Source organism: Podarcis liolepis (genome assembly GCF_965112155.1).
Source record: "Podarcis liolepis genome assembly, chromosome: 5".
Classification (NCBI taxonomy): Eukaryota; Metazoa; Chordata; class Lepidosauria; order Squamata; family Lacertidae; genus Podarcis; species Podarcis liolepis.
In genome coordinates this window covers 17,887,239-17,908,177 of record NC_139556.1, presented here as the reverse complement: position 1 = coordinate 17,908,177, position 20,939 = coordinate 17,887,239, and the positions used below count along the sequence as shown (strand labels likewise).

At 44.9% G+C, this 20,939-nt stretch overlaps 1 protein-coding gene across 4 annotated transcripts in view; it reads right to left on the bottom strand.

Annotated features, from left to right (window-relative positions):
- The window catches only part of VCL (vinculin), an 86,699-nt gene that overhangs the window by 54,417 nt on the left and 11,343 nt on the right, over window positions 1-20,939 (bottom strand). For all 4 annotated transcript variants that reach the window (XM_083502411.1, XM_083502413.1, XM_083502412.1 and 1 more), the window contains exon 2: window positions 1,858-1,928. In XM_083502411.1, the coding sequence (XP_083358537.1) occupies window positions 1,858-1,928 (71 nt within the window). The remainder of the gene's footprint in view (window positions 1-1,857; window positions 1,929-20,939) is intronic.

Genomic DNA, 20,939 nt, shown 5'->3' with positions numbered 1-20,939 from the left:
TCCATTGAAGTTGAAAAGTGTCCCCGGATTCATTGGAAAAAGTCTGGTAACCTTACCCAAATCATCCTGGTAACTGCAGCTTGTTAAGGAGAACCCTGTTCATCTCACTTAAAGGCAGTAATACCAGAGCCGCCATGTGTCCCTATTTTCAGATCAACAAAAGCCATCCCGGTTTCTGATTTGATCACAGAATGTCCCGTTTTTCCTTTGTTGTTGTTGTTTAGTCATTTAGTCATGTCCGTCTCTTTGTGACCCCATGGACCAGAGCACACCAGGCACTCCTGTCTTCCACTGCCTCCCGCAGTTTGGTCAAACTCATGCTGGTAGCTTCGAGAACACTGTCCAACCATCTTGTCCTCTGTCATCCACTTCTCCTTGTGCCCTCCATCTTTCCCAACATCAGGGTCTTTTCCAGGGAGTTCTCTTCTCATGAAGTGGCCAAAGTACTGGAGCCTCAGCTTCAGGATCTGTCCTTCCAGTGAGCACTCAGGGCTGACTTCCTTCAAAATGGATAGGTTTGATCTTCTTGCAGTCCATGGGACTCTCAAGAGTCTTCTCCAGCACCATAATTCAAAAGCATCAATTCTTTGGCGATCAGCCTTCTTTATGGTCCAGCTCTCACTTCCATACATCACTACTGGGAAAACCATTAGGCTATCCCTATTTTCATTGGAGAAATGTTGGATGGTAGGGAGTTATGTGACCCCCTAAGCCAAGGAGATAAGAAACTATACAACCTTTAGAAGACATCTGGGATTTTTTTTTTAGTGTTTAATTGTGTTTTCTATATATGTTGGAAGCTGCCCAGAGCGGCTGAGGCAACCCAGGCAGAAAAGTGGTATATAAATAATAAAATTATCATTGCTATTGTTATGAAATAGGATGTCCTTATTTTCATGGGAGAATTGTTGACAGGTGTGTAATGCAGCATATTATACTCTCTCATTCACACTATGAAATCCCAAGACATAATTAGATCTTCCTATGCTTTAGAGAAAAAGTTGGATGTAATCATAGTGCAGTATATCTGATATTTAAAGCAGGCAGAGAAGCTACTAAGCAAATATTCAAAATAATCCACAATGCAAATAGATCTTCATACAGTTTTCCATTTAGCTTTTTCACTGCCCCAGATTTCCCACCTCCTGGCAAAGGCATTCATGTGCTTGAGGCAACATCTTTCTGCCCCACATCATGGGGTGCTCTCACCCCCAACAATTTAGCAAAACCTTCATCTGTCTTAGCTTATAAAGAACACACACTATTCAGAAGCTGGCCAGAAACAGCCTTTTTCAATAAGGAATTTATATTTGACATTGTCAAGGAAATTGGCTTAATGATAACGAAAGTGATCATTACGCCTTCAAAACCTCCAAGAAGAAAATCATTATATCTTTTGCGCCGATGCATGAAGTTAATTACGAGCACCAGTCAATTAGCTTTCAGGTATCAAACAAAATCTGAGCCAGACCAAGGGCACACAGAGAAAAGCAGACACGCTACCCCTTGAGACTGTCATCCAAACTAAAAGGGACTTTTATCTTAGGGAGAAAACTATTATTTGTGCGGCTAGTTGTTGGAGAACTCTGTACTGAAGAAGCGGGATATTGGAACAGCTAAGACCACATTACAAAGTCCAGTCCAAATTAACCCAAATCTCTGATGAATAACAAGTCTAATCTTGTTCCTGATGTATTAGTTTGCTATGTGCAGGGATTTTTGCTTGCTTGTTTGTTTACTGAGAAGCATTCAGTCAAGGGAGGTCTCATTTGCACTCCAAAATAGTACGGCACTGATACAAGGTTACCAAAGCTTTTCTAAAACCACTATCAAGACTTGCAATGTTTATTTTCTTACTTAATAAATGCAGGAGGCATGTCTCTCTTCAAAATCTGGTCTTCAGTTGTCTGTACGGTTTCTTTTCCAACCTGCAGCAGAAGCAAAAAAAAAGTTGTTTTTAAAAATCACCCGCTTCAGAATTGCAATGTAAATTTCTTAATAAAGTCAAAATATGAACAGCTTTTCCTGTTCCCATGGTTTACTACTTTCCTGGCACTCGGGAGCAGTGCTAGAAACTCAGATATACAGTGGTACCTCGGGTTACATACGCTTCAGGTTACAGACTCCGCTAACCCAGAAATAATACCTCGGGTTAAGAACTTTGCTTCAGGATGAGAACAGAAATCGTGCTCTGGTGGCACGGCGGCAGCAGGAGGCCCCATTAGCTAAAGTGGTGCTTCAGGTGAAGAACAGTTTCAGGTTAAGAATGGACCTCCGGAACGAATTAAGTACTTAACCTGAGGTACCACTGTATAAGCTAGGTGCCAAATGGCTCCTTAAAGAAAGGTTACAGTCACCAAAATGGAATGTCGAGTTGCCATTTAGACAGCTCTAAAGTCTTACAGTGGTACCTCAGTTTAATTCATTCCGGAGGTCCGTTCTTAACCCGAAACCATTCTTAACCTGATGCGTGCTTTCGCCAATGGGGCCTCCTGCTGCTGCCGGTGCACGATTTCCGTTCTCATCCTGGGGCAAAGTTCTCAACCCAAGGTACTACTTCCGGGTTTGCAGAGTTTGTAACCCGAAGTGTTTGTAACCCGAGGTACCACTGTGTTTTTCAAGTGATGGACTGACTGTGCTTGATTCTCATTTAAAGATCTGGCTAGTTCAGAGAACCACCCTGAGCTAGGTTAAGAGCTCTGAGAACACTTCAAGAAGAAAAGTCACTTGATCCAGGGACAGTCCACATATATATTGGCCTGTTCCAGTCTCTTTTTCTTAATGGTGACACGGACCATTCACAAGGTAAGAATATTCTTCACAACCATGAGCAGGGCAGAGGGGTGCAGAGAAGGCAAGCTGCAACAATTAACTATAATGTTGTTCACTGTTCCTGCTCAGGCTGCCCAAAAAAAGCATTTTAGTTCCTGAAATTCATACCGATTATGCAGGTAAAATATAACAGATAGAATTCTACAGAATGTGGCATTAGGGTGCGAAAACAGTCACAACCCAATGATTCTCAGGCATGCACCTCCAGATGGTGATGTCACTTAGCATCCAGGCATTTTCACTTGGTTGCAAGTAGCCGGTAGCCAGGTGCAAAAAGCTCCTGGCGCCTGGCTAATTTCGAACGCTCCTCTGAAGAGGAGAAGGATACCCAAGGCATTGGAATGAAGCAGACTAAAGTGACAGCACACTAGCACGGTCACAAATCTGAAGGGTTCCCATCTAAACATGGTCGCGTTACAAGAATGGAATGAAGCATATTCTCTGCTCAACCAATTCCTCCCTAGTGCATGTGTCAGGGAACTGCCATCTGAGACCAACAGGGAGAGAAGTCGCCCCGATAGTGCCGGAGAGGGAACTAGCAAGGAGAGAGAGAGAGAGGTTCCGAGGGGGAAGGGAATCAAGGTGACACCAAGAAGAAAGGAGAGGCTGAGAGCACTTTGGAGGGAAGGCTCAGGGACTCTTCCAGTGAGATCAGTGAGGAGAGTGCCGGACCACCACTTGGCACGCCTACTCTGCGCAGAAGGCTTCCGCGCAGAGAGGCTAGGCGGAGACTGGCTGTCAAGGAATTTTTATGTTGGAAAAAGTTTAGGAAACGCCCACTAACGGATTCTGCCAGCGACTGAAGCAGCCGCACAGGAGGGCTCTCCAGTCAGGGAAAGGTTTTAACCACTCAAGCAGTTTGGAGCAGCTGGTGGCTTACACACAAGCAACTACAGTTTCTACTACAGCATGCTTGTGGGCTTGGGCAGAGAGATGCTGCAGCAGACGGGTTCTGGAACAGGAAGCCCATGGGTAAAATTTGAACCCAGAGCTCACTGGATGGCTTTGGGCAGGCCACTCTCAGCCTCAACCCCAACCCCACATCTACAATATAAATATTACGACTGGCCTGCCTTAACATGCTTGCTGTAAGGCTTGTCACAGGGGAATGTAAGTGAAACGATTTGGGCACTTGGAAGCGCTGTATTTCAACATGCAACCCTGAAAAGCGTTAAAACGCCACTGAATTGCTCTTTGTGCTACTAAATCACTTAAAAGGTCCGCGTACAAAATAAATGCACCAATGGCAAGCACACTCCGTTCCCTAGCAAAAGATTTGAGGCCCTTCTTGACTGGTTCACTAACACACAAACTCCACAAGATGAAATTATCAGCTTTGTTTAAATATTGTTGTGGAAAACCGGGCTGTACGCCTTCTGGATTTTTATGCTGGGAACAAGCTCTTAAATATTTACTGCACCAACATTATATCACAATAAATAATAATAATAATTCATGAGAGAATATGTTATGTAAGTACGAAACAGAAGCTGCCTCCTAGACTGATGCCTGGGGGTAGGGATAATTGGAAAAATCTGGAGACAAGCTTGTCACTGTAGTGTACCTTGTAGATTTCTGACATTTCAATCGCTCACTTACTCGATGGATTTCCCCATTTCAATCTGCTTCAGAAGGAATTGCGCAAGCCATTTGCTAGCTACTAGTTGTCCAATCAAGCAAAATCTACCATTGCCGTGTCTCAGATTCCTTCCTTCACCAGTAACATTTAACACGTGAATGTGCCTTATAGAACTGGATGGTATCTGGTTTTCAACATCACAATACGTCACCAGCTAAACATCACAATATACTGATATATCACGACATCTGAAATAAGGATGGAGGCACCGGCTGGTTTCACATTTTTTTCTGCATTGTGTGTGCGCGCGCACACATGAGATGCAAGAATCACATCATGATTCATGATATATTGCCAGGTCAAAAATTATGAAACAGACATCACAATATGGACTTTGAACTGCTTTCGGAACTTATGTCGATGTATCACCCAGCCCTAGTGCCTTACTGCACACAGTGCCAAGGAGAAACTGTGCACTCCCTGGCCCAATGAGCACAACAAATACAAGGAAGCCAATACTTGGTATCTTGCACCATAACTGGTGACTCAGAAGTCATCCCTGAAGCTCCCAATGATATGAAACTCAAGGGTTTCTTCAGCCACTAGGCGGGAGAGTCAGGGGGCAAGGAGTTCTTTTTCCTCCTTCATGTTCCTCATAAAAACCCACTTCCTGTTATTTACACAGTTATGGGGACGCAGGTGGCGCTGTGGTCTAATCCACTGAGCTTAGGGCTTGCCGATCAGAAGGTCAGCAGTTCAAATCCCCGCAATGGGGTGAGCTCCCGTTGCTCAGTCCCAGCTCCTGCCCACCTAGCAGTTCGAAAGCACGGCAAGTGCAAGTAGATAAATAGGTCACGGTCTGGTGGGAAGGTAAACGGCGTTTCCATGCGCTGCTCTAGTTCGCCAGAAGTGGCTTAGTCATGCTGGCCACATGACCCGGAAGCTGTACGCTGGCTCCCTTGGCATATAGAGCGAGATGAGCCCGCAACCCCAGAGTCGTCCGCAACTAGACCTAATGGTCAGGGGTACCTTTACCTTTTTTGTGAGCAAAGGGAGGAATTCAACATTGCACCCCTCTGATTGTTTTGCCAGAGCAAGCAAATCCCATTTCGCCTGCCCCCACGTACTGCTCGGGGGGGGGGGGTTCTCCTGACCCTTAAGAGCAGATTTGGGGGACAGGGGGAAGAAAACACCACTGCACTAGTGGGAGCCCTTGCACTAACTTCTGCTAGCACACCAGCTTACCTGAACCCAAGCCACTGCAACATAAACAAGAATTCAGGTTCCTGGTGGTCAAAGCAGCTTACAGTCGAAATTTCAATATGGGAGCACACAACCAAGGGAAGGGAAGAAGCGGTGAATATGAGCAAATGCAACAGTTTCATACTTAGGTTCATTTTTGGCTGGGGATAAGGACTAGGCAACTAAGCCACAGGCTAGTTTTAAAAGGGAGTTGAGGAAGTTGGCATTCCTCACTCAGAGAAGCAAGTACTTCCAGTTAGTGCCGCAAACTACAAGGAAACAGTACTATGAAATCTCTGCAAGCCAAGCAAAATACTTCCAGCCCACAAAAGGAAGAGAGGTGTATTTTAGGAGCGCTGATGCACTGAAATTACTATTTACAGCTCTACCAACACAACACCTCCCCACCCCCATTTTCTGCAGCTTATTATATAAATACATCTGGACATTCTCTTCTTGCACAGTATGGATCCCAGAACGTGTTGAAACAAAAGGTAAGAATACAGAAGGACACACGGGCTAACATGAACATTTCTCTCTCTCTCTCTCTCTCTCTCTCTCTGCAGGCTTGCATGGCAGAAATGCTTCCCCATTTTGGACAGCGTGGGAAAGGGTTTTCCATGGATAGCAATTTATGATAAAGTTCGTCCATGCAGGGAGGGACTCTGGTCTGACAGGGCCCCTCCCCACATAAAAGAACTCTGCAAAGTAGTTCTACATAGAATCGTAGAATCACAACATCTCAGAGCTGGGAAGGATCCCGGGGGTCATCTAGTCTGTTATAAGAATTTTAAGCTCTCAAATATAGAATAAATATTCATATATGCACACATATCTAAATATATGAACCATGTGTCTGAAAATAGTACGAGAGAGCAATGCTGAAGCCATTTTGACTCTCCCAGTGACCTCAAATATTCCTCTGCAGTAAGGGAGGCAAATGGGAAAATCCTTCCCATCGTCTTTTTGCTTACAAATCCTGTCTTAAGGGCGCATTTGTGTATGACTAGGGTGAGCCTGTGACCTGGATTCAGGAACTAAAGTATTAACCATCACAAAAGAATGGCCAGACTTCCCAGGTAATGCAATCAGTCATTTCTGCTGTAGACCACCTCCCTCTGTGATGTATGTATGAAGTTTTTTGGGGGTGGTCTTGGGCTACAGGGTGGGAAGTTTCAAAAGTCTATACAGTGGTACCTCAGGTTACAGACACTTCGGGTTACAGACACTTCGGGTTACAAACTCCACTAACCAGGAAGTGGTTGTTCCAGGTTAAGAACCTTGCCCCAGGATAAGAACGGAAATCGTGCACCAGTGGCAGCAGGAGGCCCCATTAGCAAAAGCATGCTTCAGGTTAAGAACGGACCTCTGGAACGAATTAAGTTCTTAACCAGAGGTACCACTGTATAAGGGCTTGTGCACCATTGTTCAGGGTTCTCCTCCCTCTTGCGCATGGTGAGTGGGGACCCTGTTGCAACAGTTCCTTGAATAAAGATCAGGCTTACTAGCCACTTTGCTTCTCAATATACTCTGGTTGGCCTCTGTTATTTTCTCCTACTGATAGGGAACCCACTTAAGGACTCTGTATGGGCTCTGGAATACCGCATAATGGAAAGGGAGCAGTTTTTCTTCTAACAAGTCCCAACCCCTTCAGTGCAGAAGTCTCAACTAATCCAGTTGGTCATACAACCTCAGCTTAGAAACCTCCAAGGAAGAAGAATCCGCTACCTCTCATGGGAGTCCATTCCAATGTCAAAGTCCTAGTTATTCTGGGACTTGTGGACTGTTGAGGACATGGAGGAAAACAATTCCAGAGGGCCTCATCAACTCATTTAAGCTGAGCATCAAGACAAGAACTGCTCTCTTTCCTGCTCCTTTGCATTTGGAGGAGGCGAGAATAAACTTTTGCCTAATCAGAGCTTTCTCAAATTCCCAAATGTTCCCATTGTTTTTTATGACCAGCCCTTTCTCCTTTCCCAAGGGGAAGAAAAATAATATCCATGGCGAGGTCAGTTGAAGACAGGAAAACGAAAAGTCTAACGTTCAATTCGTCTCGAATAGGTTTTCAGCGCTGCTGCCGTTCTGACAATCAAACAGCGGGAGGCAGGGAGAGCCACGGGAACAGAACAACAGCCTATGATGATTACCCTTTTCCAGATTTGCTCAGTCACACTTGACATTTCCAGACATGCAAATACTATGCCAAGTGTTATAATGTACAAAGGAGAGCTGTTTGGGTTGTTGTTGTTTTTCAGCAGTGATCACATTAGTATCTATGTAATCTGATACCCGCCGCCCAATCTGTTGCCAACTGCTAAATTGATTGGGGGGGGGAGGATTCCTCCCAAGAAAGTCTTCCAATAAGTCTATCGAATAAATCAGGGGTAGGAAACCTAAGGCCTGGGGGCCGGATGCGGCCCAATCGCCTTCTCAATCCGGCCCGCGGATGGTCCAGGAATCAGTGTGTTTTTACAAGAGTAGAATGTGCCCTTTTATTTAAAATGCATCTCTGGGTTCTTTGTGGGGCAAAGGAATTTGTTCATTTCCCCCCCCCAAAAAAAAAATATAGTCCAGTACCCCCACATGGTCTGAGGGATGGTAGACCGGCCCACGGCTGAAAAAGGTTGCTGACCCTTGGAATAGATGCATCTTTATAACACACCACCATTTAACTGAAGAGAATGGCCAGGTCATTACTATTATTATATTATTATTTTGCATTTCAAGATAAATATAGACGGAAACCTTATAGAGAAATGTCCGTGACAGCTTGGTGCAGATGTGTGACTTGTTCAGTTTCCAGGCATGTGGCCAAGCCAAAAAGAATACCATCTTCTGTCCTCAACTGAGTGGCAGTTCGTGAGAGGTGTTTCCTTACTGCAGCATTTGCTGCTACAAACTTTGTACAAACGATGCTGCACTGGGGGTATGTAAAAATAAATAGGCACTTAACGGGACGCGGGTGGCGCTGTGGGTTAAACCACAGAGCCTAGGACTTGCCAATCAGAAGGTCGGCGGTTCGAATCCCCGCAACGGGGTGAGCTCCCTTTGCTCGGTCCCTGCTCCTGCTAACCTAGCAGTTCGAAAGCACGTCAAAGTGCAAGTAGATAAATAGGTACCACTCCAGCGGGAAGGTAAATGGCGTGTCCATGCGCTGCTCTGGTTCACCAGAAGCTGCTTTGTCATGCTGGCCACATGACCCAGAAACTGTACGCCGGCTCCCTCAGCCAATAAAGCGAGATGAGCGCCGCAACCCCAGACCTAATGGCCTGGGGTCCCTTTACCTTTAACACTCTGAAACCTTAACTACAACTAAATTTAAATTGCTATTATTTATCCTCAGCGCATTTATGTGGCCTCTGACCACCAACACACTCAATTCTAGGTTTTAATTTTCTGCTGGGGTTCTCCTGAACTACCTTATTCTATACAAGCACGCATAGAACATTATAGCTCCTACCCTTTGGGCTGTTACCAGCAGATGAAAGATGAATCTATGTTTAATTGACTTGTTATTTAGCTAGCATCAGCATCAGATATTTATCTATTATTTAATCTGTTTAATCTGTTCTTTAATTCTGAAGACAGCTGGGGAGCCCCAATGATAACACACTCTATAAATCATTTGTTTACCACCAGCTTGTCAATGCTGCGTCTTAAAATCAGAACGAACATGAGTAAATATTTGGTTTGCAGGCTTATTAAGGCTTTTGTGTTTGGCTGGCTGTTTTTACAACTACCTTTAAATGACAAGCATGCTTTGCATGCTTATGCAAAACTACACAACTCCTGCCCCCCCCCCAAAAAATAACCAACCTGCTTAATATCCACATGATAGACAAGAATTGGTCAGAGAGAACTAATTGTACTGTAATGTATTACAGAGAGCTTTTTAATGATCATGGTGAGACTATAAACCACCAAAATTCAGAATATCACTACACACAAAGTATGTTAAATCAGGGGGAGGGAGATACAACACACGTTTTCCATTTCAGAATACAAGCAGCCAGAGACTACTACTGTGGGCTACATCGCAATCTAACAAAATGAGCGAACAGCTCACACTGGCCCCATAAAGAACAGGCCTTTAGCTACACAGATACAAATTTACAGAACATGCAAAATTTGCTACAGATTTTGTCATTTCCCCCCTGAAGCTTCATGTTTCTAGGTCCCCTGGCTACTGCAGATTCTAAATTGTATGAAACTGCCTTCGCTACCTTTGCTGAGGAAAGGAAAAGACGATGTCAGGCGAACAACACAGAGCAAACGGCTGGTTTTCCTATCAACTGACGGGAGTCACTCACACAATGCCTCAGGGCAACCAACTGCCTAAATGTGTTGTCAGTATCAGGAAAAAATATGGGAGGAGGACACTCCTCAAAGGGTCGAGGATGTGAACCATGAAACTGCCATTTGTTAAGAAACTTGGCTGAAATCCTAAAACACATTTAACTGGGAGTAAGTTCCAAAGAACTCAGTTGCTGAGGCATGCTGAGACCTGTGTTAGAGGTTCATCTGCTGCATCTAAGAACTATGGCGATGCTACTGGGCATAGGCAGGTGGGAGAGAGAGAATCATGGAATCGTACAGTTGGAAGGGACCCCAAGGGTCATCTAGTCCAACCCGCTACAACACAGGAATATGCAAACGACCCATACAGGGATCGAACCTGCAACCTTGGCGTTATCAGCACCACACTGTAACCGCTTTTGGAATAACTGTATGGAACTGATCTTATGCTACGGACTTAAGGCTCTATCACTTCCTCAATGATCTGTTGGAGGGTTTTATCAATAATCGCACCAGAAACAACAAATACACATCCCCACATGTCTTTCTATAAATATAGGTAAAGGTAAAGGTACCCCTGCCCGTACGGGCCAGTCGTGACCGACTCTAGGGTTGCGCGCTCATCTCACTCAAGAGGCTGTGAGCCAGCGCCATCCGAAGACACTTCCGGGTCATGTGGCCTGCGTGACGAAGCTGCAGCTCGCGAGCCAGCACCAGCGCCACACACAGAAACGCCATTTACCTTCCCGCTATAAAGCGGTCCCTATTTATCTACTTGCACTTAGGGGTGCTTTCGAACTGCTAGGTGGGCAGGAGCTGGACCGAACGACGGGAGCTCACCCCACCGCGGGGATTCGAACCGCCAACCTTACGATCAGCAAGTCCTAGGCACTGAGGTTTTACCCACAGCACCACCCGCCACCCAGCATGTGGTATCCATAACCAAATGTGCAGAACGCTTACCAAAAAAATAAAATAAAAATGTGTTTCTCAGGATTCCTTGGGGAAAACCAAGGAGGTTAAATTGACATGAAAGTGGTATAAATGTTATTTTTTCTATGTGTCTTCCAAGTTAAGGAACTGGCTGCTACTGAAGTCTGCCTTAAAATATTTACAAATAGTCCACTAAAAATAAGCTTTGGGTCTGTTTGGCTATAACAACATTAAATGTGCTCTACTGACCTTTTTCCTGAAATCAAATATTTCAACTCAACTAAATTTACCTACTGGGGGGGGGGGGTATTTTTACAGCATGTGCAATTAAATCAGCCAGGCCTTTGGCTAATTAAACCATCTATGAGGGGCATTTTTCTGGTTGGATAGTATGGTATGTATGCTTGTGTTTTATATTGTAACCAGGGGTCAGCAAACTTTTTCAGCAGGGGGCCAGTCCACTGTCCCTCAGACCTTGTGGGGGGCCGGAGTATATTTTGGAGAAAAAAATGAACGAATTTCTATGCGCCACAAATAACCCAGAGATGCATTTTAAATAAAAGGACACATTCTACTCATGTAAAAACGAACTGATTCCCGGACCATCTGCGAGCCGGATTTAGAAGGCGATTGGGCCGGATCCGGCCCCCGGGCCTTAGTTTGCCTACCCATGTTGTAACCCCCTCTGTGATCTTGGATGAAGGACGGTATTTAAATTTTATAAACAACAACAACAAATTATGATGATGTGTGGTTTTCAATTATATTATACTGAATACAACTCAAATAACCATGTTGATTTAGGGTATTAAGAACCCCCCCCCCTCCAATTTTCTAAGTCACAATTTTCTGGGAAACCAGTGTCACTGACTAGCATCTCTTGCCAGTTCATAACTCTGTGTGTGTGTGTGTGTGTGTGTGTGTGTGTGTTTGAAGCTTTGACCTAAACCACCTGCCAACTTTACCTTCCTGCAAAGAAGCAGGATCACGGACTGTTTTATTCATTAAGCAACCAAAAACTCCTAGCAACCACAGTCCAGACCATGGGTAGGCAAACTAAGGCCCGGGGGCCAGATCCGGCCCAATCGCCTTCTAAATCCAGCTCACGGACGGTCTGGGAATCAGCGTGTTTTTAGAATGTGTGCTTTTATTTAAAATGCATCTCTGGGTTATTTGTGGGGCATAGGAATTCATTCATTTCCCCCCCAAAATATAGTCCAGCCCCCAACAAGGTCTGAGGGACAGGACCAGCCCCCTGCTGAAAAAGTTTGCTGACCCCTGGTCCAGACAGTCAGTGTGGGAGCCACACTGTCACATGCGCAACACAATATAGATATTTTTAACAGTGTTACTCGTGTGCCCATTTTACAGGGATTACAGGTTCAAAAACAGCTAAATCAGAATGTATCTACCGTATTTTTCGCTCTGTAACACGTGCCCGACCATAACACGCACGTAGTTTTTAGAGGAGGAAAATCCGTAGGCATGCCACCCGTAGGCATTCCCTCCATAACACGCACAGACATTTCCCCTTACTTTTTAGGAGGAAAAAAGTGAGTGTTATGGTGCCAAAAATACGGTATATTTTTCCACTGTCAACTCAAACTACTAGCAGGAATTTACACAGAGTTCCCTAGTGCATCCATGATCTGGCAATGCAATGCTCCAACTTCAAACCCATCAGCAGAATTTGGGCCACATAGTGATCTGCAACATTACAGGACTCGATGCTTAATAAAGGTAGATGCCTGCTAATAATTCTCACCCTTTCCAGTTTTGATAGCCTTTAGGAATGGTGTGCTAGTAAATACTTCCTAGCTTTACCCAACAAGGAAGATTAAATAGTTCCTAACTGGGGACCCCCCACAGCAGCACACAGAAATTGCAACACAAAGGAAGTGGAAGGCAGGGAAAGTGAAAACAAAAAAACAGAATTTCTGCCCTAGCCCTGCACTTTGATGCCTCTTCTCCACTGGCAAACCATTAGCTCAAGGTGACATTCCGATACTGTTAATGTAAAAACAGATTAATTATTGTGTCAAAAAGCAAAGCATCTCCCCACATAGTGGTTTAATTACATTCTCCCCCCCCCCCCACTGGCATTTTTATGGCCCATCTGTCACTTAGATTTATTATGTGACTGTCAACAACCTTACCTAGACTGTCAAAAATACTGGGTTATATCACTCCCCACTCAGAAGCTGAAACTAAGCCGTGTGTGTGTGTGTGTGTGTGTGTGTGAGAGAGAGAGAGAGAGAGAGAGAGAGAGGCTTATTCCCATCAGATCCTTACATGGAAATTGTCCTCAATGGATGCCTAGCTCTTTCAAGTGTCTCCATCAGTTTCTCCTGCATCCTGCCAAGACTGCTAGCCCAGAGAACAAAGATTTACACTGTTGGCAGAGCAGAGTTGAACTGAACCACTTTGTAGCAGGCAGGCAGGCAGACAGACAACTCTGGAATCACCCATCAAAATTTACTGCAGCCTATTCATCAGGACAAGAGAGAAGATCTGGCCCTGAGAAGCAAACGGACAGTGAAGCGAGAGAACAGCTGCAGTGTCTCCAGACAGCCTCAATCTATTCAGCGCTTAAGATGAAGGAGGAAAAACCTGCAGAGGAGCCAGACTGAGAATCCAAGAGCCAAACCGCGTGCGAAAAGCGAGGCCTGGGGCTGAACCCCATGTCTTTTTCCTGAATGCAAAGTGGCACTGTGGGGTGGGTGTGTATTAATTTGATTGGAGAAGAGATGTTGGGGAATGGGGCTTTTAATTCTCTTCACTGCCCCACACTAGATCAGCACTTCATGTACCGTATTTTTCTCTCCATAAGACGCAGCTGACCATAAGACGCACCTAGTTTTTTTAGAGGAGGAAAACAAGAAAAAAAATATTCTGAACGAAACAATGGATGTATGATTTTTGTGGTTCATGCTGTGGCCACAGACATGTGATCTGATGGTGAATTTGGGATGACCCAATGTAAAAATCCTGAGGATCCATGGGCTTTTACCTCCCCTCTCACAGGCAGCCTCCACTAGCCTTCCTTATCTCTCTTCCAATCCCACTGATCAGCTGTTTCCTTTCAACACTCCCTTCCCTCTTGTTTGCCTTAGTGTCTTTTCCTTAGCTGAAGCAGCTTTTTGCTCCTCCTTTTTCTCTAATTTCTCTCCTTATTGCTTTAGTCTTCCTGTTTCCCCCCTTTGCAAGTTTGCTGTCTTTACCTCCCCCCTCTCCCAGGCAGCCTCCTTTATCTCTAGCGTCCCTTATCTCTCTCCCCGATCGGCAAACAATCAGCGGCTTTGTTTCAACACCCACTTCCCTCTTTTTAAAAAAAGCATGACCTGCTTTTCGCCCCTGGGCAATTCGACTCCAGCGACCATGCATTCGCTCCATAAGATGCACAGACATTTCCCCTTACTTTTTAGGAAGAAAAAAGTGCATCTTATGGAGCAAAAAATACGGTAACTTGCAGATTTTTCTGATGTTACCTGGTATGCAACTTTTAAAGCACAGCAGACCAGCAGGATTGCCAGCAGCTGCAGCTCACTTATCCCAGAAAGCATTTTTTTTTTTCTGAAACAGAAAGTCAATTTTTGGAATAGGAAGTCAGTAAGATTTGCTGGACTGCCTGCACCTGGTCCCACCAGGCCGCCACACTGAGATCTGCGTCGGAGGCCCTCCTAAGTATGCCAACTTCCTAGGGAGACGCAGGTCAATTCTGTGTCCAGGGCAGCTTTCTACCAGCTCCATCTGCTACGCAGGCTGAGACCCTACCAGCCCATGGACTGTCTCGCCAGAGTGGTGCACGCTCTGGTTATCTCCCTCTTCAGAGACTACTGAAATGTGCTAAATGTGCTCTATGCGGGGCTACCTTTGAAGGTGACCCGGAAACTACAATTAATCCAGAATACGGCAGCTAGATTGGTAACTGGGAGTGGATGCCAAGACAACATAACACCGGTCCTGAAAGACCTACATTGGCTCCAGGTATGTTTCCAAGCGCAATTCAAAGTGTCGGTGCTGCTGACCTTTAAAGCCCTAAACGACCTCGGCCCACTATACCTGAAGGAGAGTCTCCACCCATATTGTTCTGCCTGGACACTGAGGTCCAGCTCTGAGGGCCTTCTGGTGGTTCCCTCCTTGTGAGAAGGGAGGTTACAGAGAACCAGGCAGAGGGCCTTGTTGGTAGTGGTGCCGCCCTGTGGAACGCCCTGCCATCAGATATCAAGGAAATAAACAACTATCTGACTTATAGAAGACATCTGAAGGCATCCCTGTTTAGGGAAGTTTTTAATATCTGCTGTTTTATTGTATTTTTAATATTTTGTTGGGAGCCGCCCAAAGTGCCTGGGGAAACCCAGCCAGATGGGCAGGGTATAAATAATAAATTGTTGTTGTTGCTGTTGTTGAATTGTAGAGTTGGAAGGGACCTCAAGGGTCATCAAGTCCAACCTCTGCAATGTAGGAATCGTGCCCACAGTTGTCCCTGGGCAGGCACAAACTACCAACCTTCTGGTTAACAGCAAAACACACTGACCCACTGTATCACAGAGATGTAATGTTGCTGTTCAGGAGGGACAGGAACTTTGGCATGGTGGCCTCACAGCTTTGAAGCACACTTCCCGTACACCTCTGATGAGTGACCACATTGCAAGGTTTTTGGAAGGTCTTGAAGGCTCATTCCTTTTTTTACTCTGTGAGCAATGTTTTCAGCTTGGTCGGCTATTATGCCTAAATAAGTTTCATTCTTGTTATTCTTGAAGTCACAACACTGAAACAAACTATCTCTATATTCATTTTAGCATTTGTAGCTTAAGGAACGGGAAACGTTTGCCAGGTTGGTGGCAAACAGCTGCCACAATGTAATCTGCAACTTGTTATCTACAGCTTAACCCTGAAGAACTGCTAGTTTCTGCACATTTTCCAGGAAAGTACACCTTCCTCCCCGACTCTGGAAGTTGAAAATGAGCAAGTTCAAGATGAATATTTCCACAACATCTAAATTAGCTCTGCACTTTGCACCCTAAAGCTAAGATCTGAAAAAGTAGCATCTTTTTAAAATAAACTCTCAGGAATCAACAATGCACTCACTCGCCATAGACGGTGTAGCATCTACCTTTCCCAACTCTGGCCAATTTTCCTTCCCTCCTCTCTGGCAGGAGCAAAAGAGGTGATCATGATGAAGCTCAGGAAGACCTTAATGTGTATCACTGTTTGGATCATCAGGACAAATTTATAAAAATGGGAGATGGAGGAAGCTGACAGAAGCAGCAGTTCTCAAATGCCCCACCAGAAAACTGTGGACAGGGGATACACACAACAGACGACTTAATAAACCTTTAGTTGTTGTTCTACAAATCAAAGCACATGCATAACTCGATAATAACTGCAGCCTTGCCTTTGTCAGAGAATCATGGCGGAACTGGATTTCACCACTGCCTAGCAGAAAATCGCCGGCTACCAAGGCCAGCCAGAATTTGTGAATCCCACAGGAGGCTTACAACACTCGACAATCTCCATCACAAACAAGGATTGGCCCACAAAGTTCTATGCAACACTAATACATGTGTCACAGCTAGTGATGCAAGAGCCTAGATTTTGCAGCAAGCCAACATGAGCTCTGCGAATGGAGAAACTTCCTCACAGAAGTAGCCTAGCTGTGGGGGGGAAACTGCTAACTCAACTGTACAGATACTTGCAGAGATTAATTGTCTCTGAAGAAGAACACGCTATTAACCACTAATGCCACAAATAAATCTTCCCACCCTCCAGTGTGCAGCCTTCCCATGACGGGCTTTTGCTAAATCAGCAAATGCAATTACATCCTAGAATGAAGCCACTATGAATGGGGGAAAGCACATGTTTAAGTGCACGCTGCAGGTAAGGTAACCCACAGGTATGTTAACTGACTGTTTTAAGGAGGAAGAGAAGCCACATTCTGTGGCTAATGCGTTCCTTCCCTCTGGTTTTAAAACCACCAGTGCTGCTTAGGGGCTCAAGAATGCGTGTGACTGTGCAATACCCCACAAGGATTAGGGTGCAAGACGGAGCAAGAATCGCAGCTGGCCCAGAATGAATGTCACAATATTTCCTCACAGAAATAATGATTTTTACATAATCTGGTGTACAGTTAACTACCAGTAGCAATACTTACTGGGGTAAAAGCAACAGATCATACCTTTTGACATAAATGCAGTCCATCGCATTTAGTTACCAATTCACAGAAACTATTCTCCTAGAACGTTTGAGTGCAGTTTGTGGAATAATCAAATGCCTCATCCTTTGCCTCATGATCTCCATTAATTTAATTTTTTATTTTTTTAACAGTATTTCCCTCCCATGACAACCTTGCTTCAAAAAAAGAGGTCTGTATTAAGGAGTTCTCCACTATTCTAGCTACAAGAAGTTTAGCAGCAAGTGTAGACCCCCATTAATGACTTTACTTCACAAATTCAAAACACATGAACCCATAATTGAGACATTTTTTTGAGTCTATCAACCAATCAGCTCATTTGCCAGGCATTTCCGGAATATAACAACAACCAGACAGACTTGCATAAACTTTGCTTTCAGCCATGTTAAGAATGTCCTAGCATGGATGCAAAGGTTATTTTCCCACAGCAGGAACCACGGTCAATATTCACAATTACAAAAATAGTAAGCCGGAAGGAGCGTTGATAATAGCCTTACAGAGAAACAAAAGGAGTTTAAAGACCGAAGCATTATTGAATTGTTCAGCTTAACTCGCAAAGCAAAGCAAAGTAAGCTTGCAGTATAGCATTGGCTTCTGCTTCCACAAAGCCCAGTTCCACATAGAGCAGGGGTAGGCAACCTAAGGCCCGTGGGCCAAATGTGGCCCAATCGCCTTCTCAATCCGGACCGCGGATGGTCCGGGAATCAGTGTGTTTTTACATGAGTAGAATGTGTCCTTTTACTTAAAATGTATCTCTGGGTTATTTATGGGGCATAGGAATTCGTTCATTCCCCCCCCCCAAAAAAAAATATAGTCCAGCCCACCACATACTCTGAGCCACGGCTGAAAAAGGTTGCTGACCTCCGACAAAGAACAAATCCTTTGCGACTCAACAGATGCAGAGCAATTACAATTTCCTTAATTGTTTCATTAACGCTCAACAAGATTTAGGCTCAAACTAGGACTGATAACCAGAAATAGACTGTGTAAAATCCGTACGGCCCGAGGATGTGAACAGACCCCATGGATGTCTGAGGTCACCCGGCTGGGCATTTGACATTTGACCTCACTGACTTGCTCAAAGCAGCCGGAAGAGACTTGGCCAAGAGGGCTGAAAAAGCGCAAAATGTTTCCTCGACGTAATACATTGTACCAAGGAGTCTGAAGGAAGCCATTGTTAAGATCTTCAGTGAATCTCTCTAAATTGCAGGGTGCTGGAAGATTGCAAACCAGCCCCTCAAATTCCCTTTCTAGGCAAGGTGGTGAACCAATTCCAGGGATTGCTTATTCCACTTTATATTTTAAAGAGCACATTGAAACATCAAATAAAACAATCCAGAATAAAGCAAACTCAAGCTTAAAGCTTAAATTTCAGATCTTTCTCCAAGTATCATTTTGCTTTCTCCATATTTATTTACCTACATAATTTATACAGCTGCCCCATAGCAGAAGTACTCTAGGAAGCCAGGGTGGTGTAGTGGTTAGCAGGGGTCAGCAAACCTTTTCAGCAGGGGGCTGGTCCACTGTCCCTCAGACCTTGTGGGGGGCTGGGCTATATATTTTTTTTGGGGGGTGAACCAACTCCTTTGCCCCACAAATAACCCAGAGATGCATTTCAAATAAAAGCACACATTCTACTCATGTAAAAACACGCTGATTCCTGGACTGTCCGCAGGCCAGATTTAGAAGGCGATCGGGGCGGATCTGGGCCCCGGGCCTTAGTTTGCCTACCCATGGGTTAGAGCAGGGGTCAGCAAACCTTTTCAGCAGGGGGCCAGTGCACTGTCCCTCAGACTTTGTGGGGGGCCAGACTAGATTTTGAAAAAAAATTATATGAACGAATTCCTATGCCCCACAAATCACCCAGAGATGCATTTTAAATAAAAGGACACATTCTACTCATATGAAACACGCTGATTCCCGGACCGTATGTGGGCCAGATTTAGAAGGCGATTGGGCCGGATCCAGCCCCTGGGCCTTAGTTTGCCTACCCATGGATTAGAGTGTCAGACTAGGACCTGGGAGATCAGGGTTCAAGCCCTCACTCAGTCATGAAGCTGACCTTGGGTCAGTCACTGCCTCATAATCTACCTCACAGGGTTGCTGTAGGGGTAGGGTGAACCATATATAAATGCAATAAATAACCTGCTTAAGAAAGCTGGAGGGGCCAGCCAGATGGAGCCGTCAGGCTGACCAAGCTGGCATCCAGAGATCTCCACATGGTCGCAACTGGACCCGCACCAGTCGCAAAACGCACCTGGCGCCTGGCTAATTTCTAACACTGACTGGAACCAATGGTTAGCTGCGATCAACACTAATGAAAGCTCTGTGTTAACAAGGCCTTAAGAACTAGTTAGCAAGCCCTGGTTAAGATGGAATCAGGGTTAATGTTAATCAGAGTTAAGTTTGCTAACCACAGTTAAGGTCTGCCTCAGGAAGTCACACTTCAGAGAGGAGGAATCCCCAAATCATGCTTTGATTCCTTTAACATGGCCAAGGGCCACTCTATAATAGCACCCACACCCTTTACATCAGAGCAAATAGATAAGATCAGTATGGCGACATTAATCATCTGCCTTACTTTTAATAACTACTAGAAACATGTACTCACACGGTCCTTGGACAGCTATAATTATAAATCCGAAAGATCATGACCAGACCCTTCTCAACATTATCGGGCTTATTTTTAGATTACTTCCTGATAACAGCTACTTTTTCAGAGAAGTGTTAGACTCAGTGAAATAGTGATCTGAGTTGAAGAGTACACACGTCTCTTTTAAGAGTTGGCGCTATGGCGCAGAATATTTCTCAAAGCAATATTCAGTGCATGAGCCTGTATGGCACTCATGTGCTCCCAACTGGGAACATTATACTATAAAATAATAATAATAATAATAATAATAATAATAATAATAATAATAATAATAATAATAATTTATTATTTATAGCCCACCCATCTGGCTGGGTTTCCCCAGCCACACTGGGCAGCTCCCAACAGAAGGATACTAATAATAAAAAGCAATAAAACACCAGACATTAAAAACTTCCCTAAACAGGGTTGCCTTCAGATGTCTTCTAAAAGTCAGATAGCTGTTTATTTCCTTGACATCTGCTGGGAGGGCGTTCCACAGGGCGGGTGCCACTACAGAGAAGGCCCTCTGCCTGGTTCCCTGTAACCTCACTTCTCGGAGGGAGGGAACCGCCAGAAGGCCCTCGGAGCTGGACCTCAGTTTCTGGGCTGAGCGATGGGGGTGGAGATGCTCCTTCAGGTATACTGGGCTAAAGCCCAGTACTGCCTTGAAATCCAGCAAAGCCCAAAGTTTCCCTTGACAGAACAGTCTAAAATTTAAAATATTGCAGCGGCATGGTAGCAAAATCTCTGAGAGCCAAACTAGAAACGAAAGGGGTGGCTCCATTTATTAGACCCGCGTCTGAGATCCCTGCATCGCAGGGGGTTGGGCTAGATGACCCTCAGGATCCCTTCTTTTCTGTGATTCTATGTATGAAGCAGTGCGGGCAAGGAGATCCAAACTCTCCCCCACCAGCCTGTTTTGTCTCCTTGTGGTTTCAACATAAGAAGTGAACCAAACTGGGAGCAGAGTACCAGTGACAACAGAATGCAGGAATGCAAGGCAGGGGAAAGTTCAGCTCCCCTCGCCTCCCCACCCTTATTGATGTAAAAATTGGAAGCCACCCCCTGCTTTAATCGAGAACATGGAAAACATATGATTCAACAAGCATGGATACTGGTGTCATGTCAGCTTTGGTCCTCTGGAGAAGGGGGAAGAAGAGGAAGAGATCACTGCCTCTGGAGGAATTTGGCGACAGAGCTACATCTATGTTATTGGTGGTGGAGCAACAAGT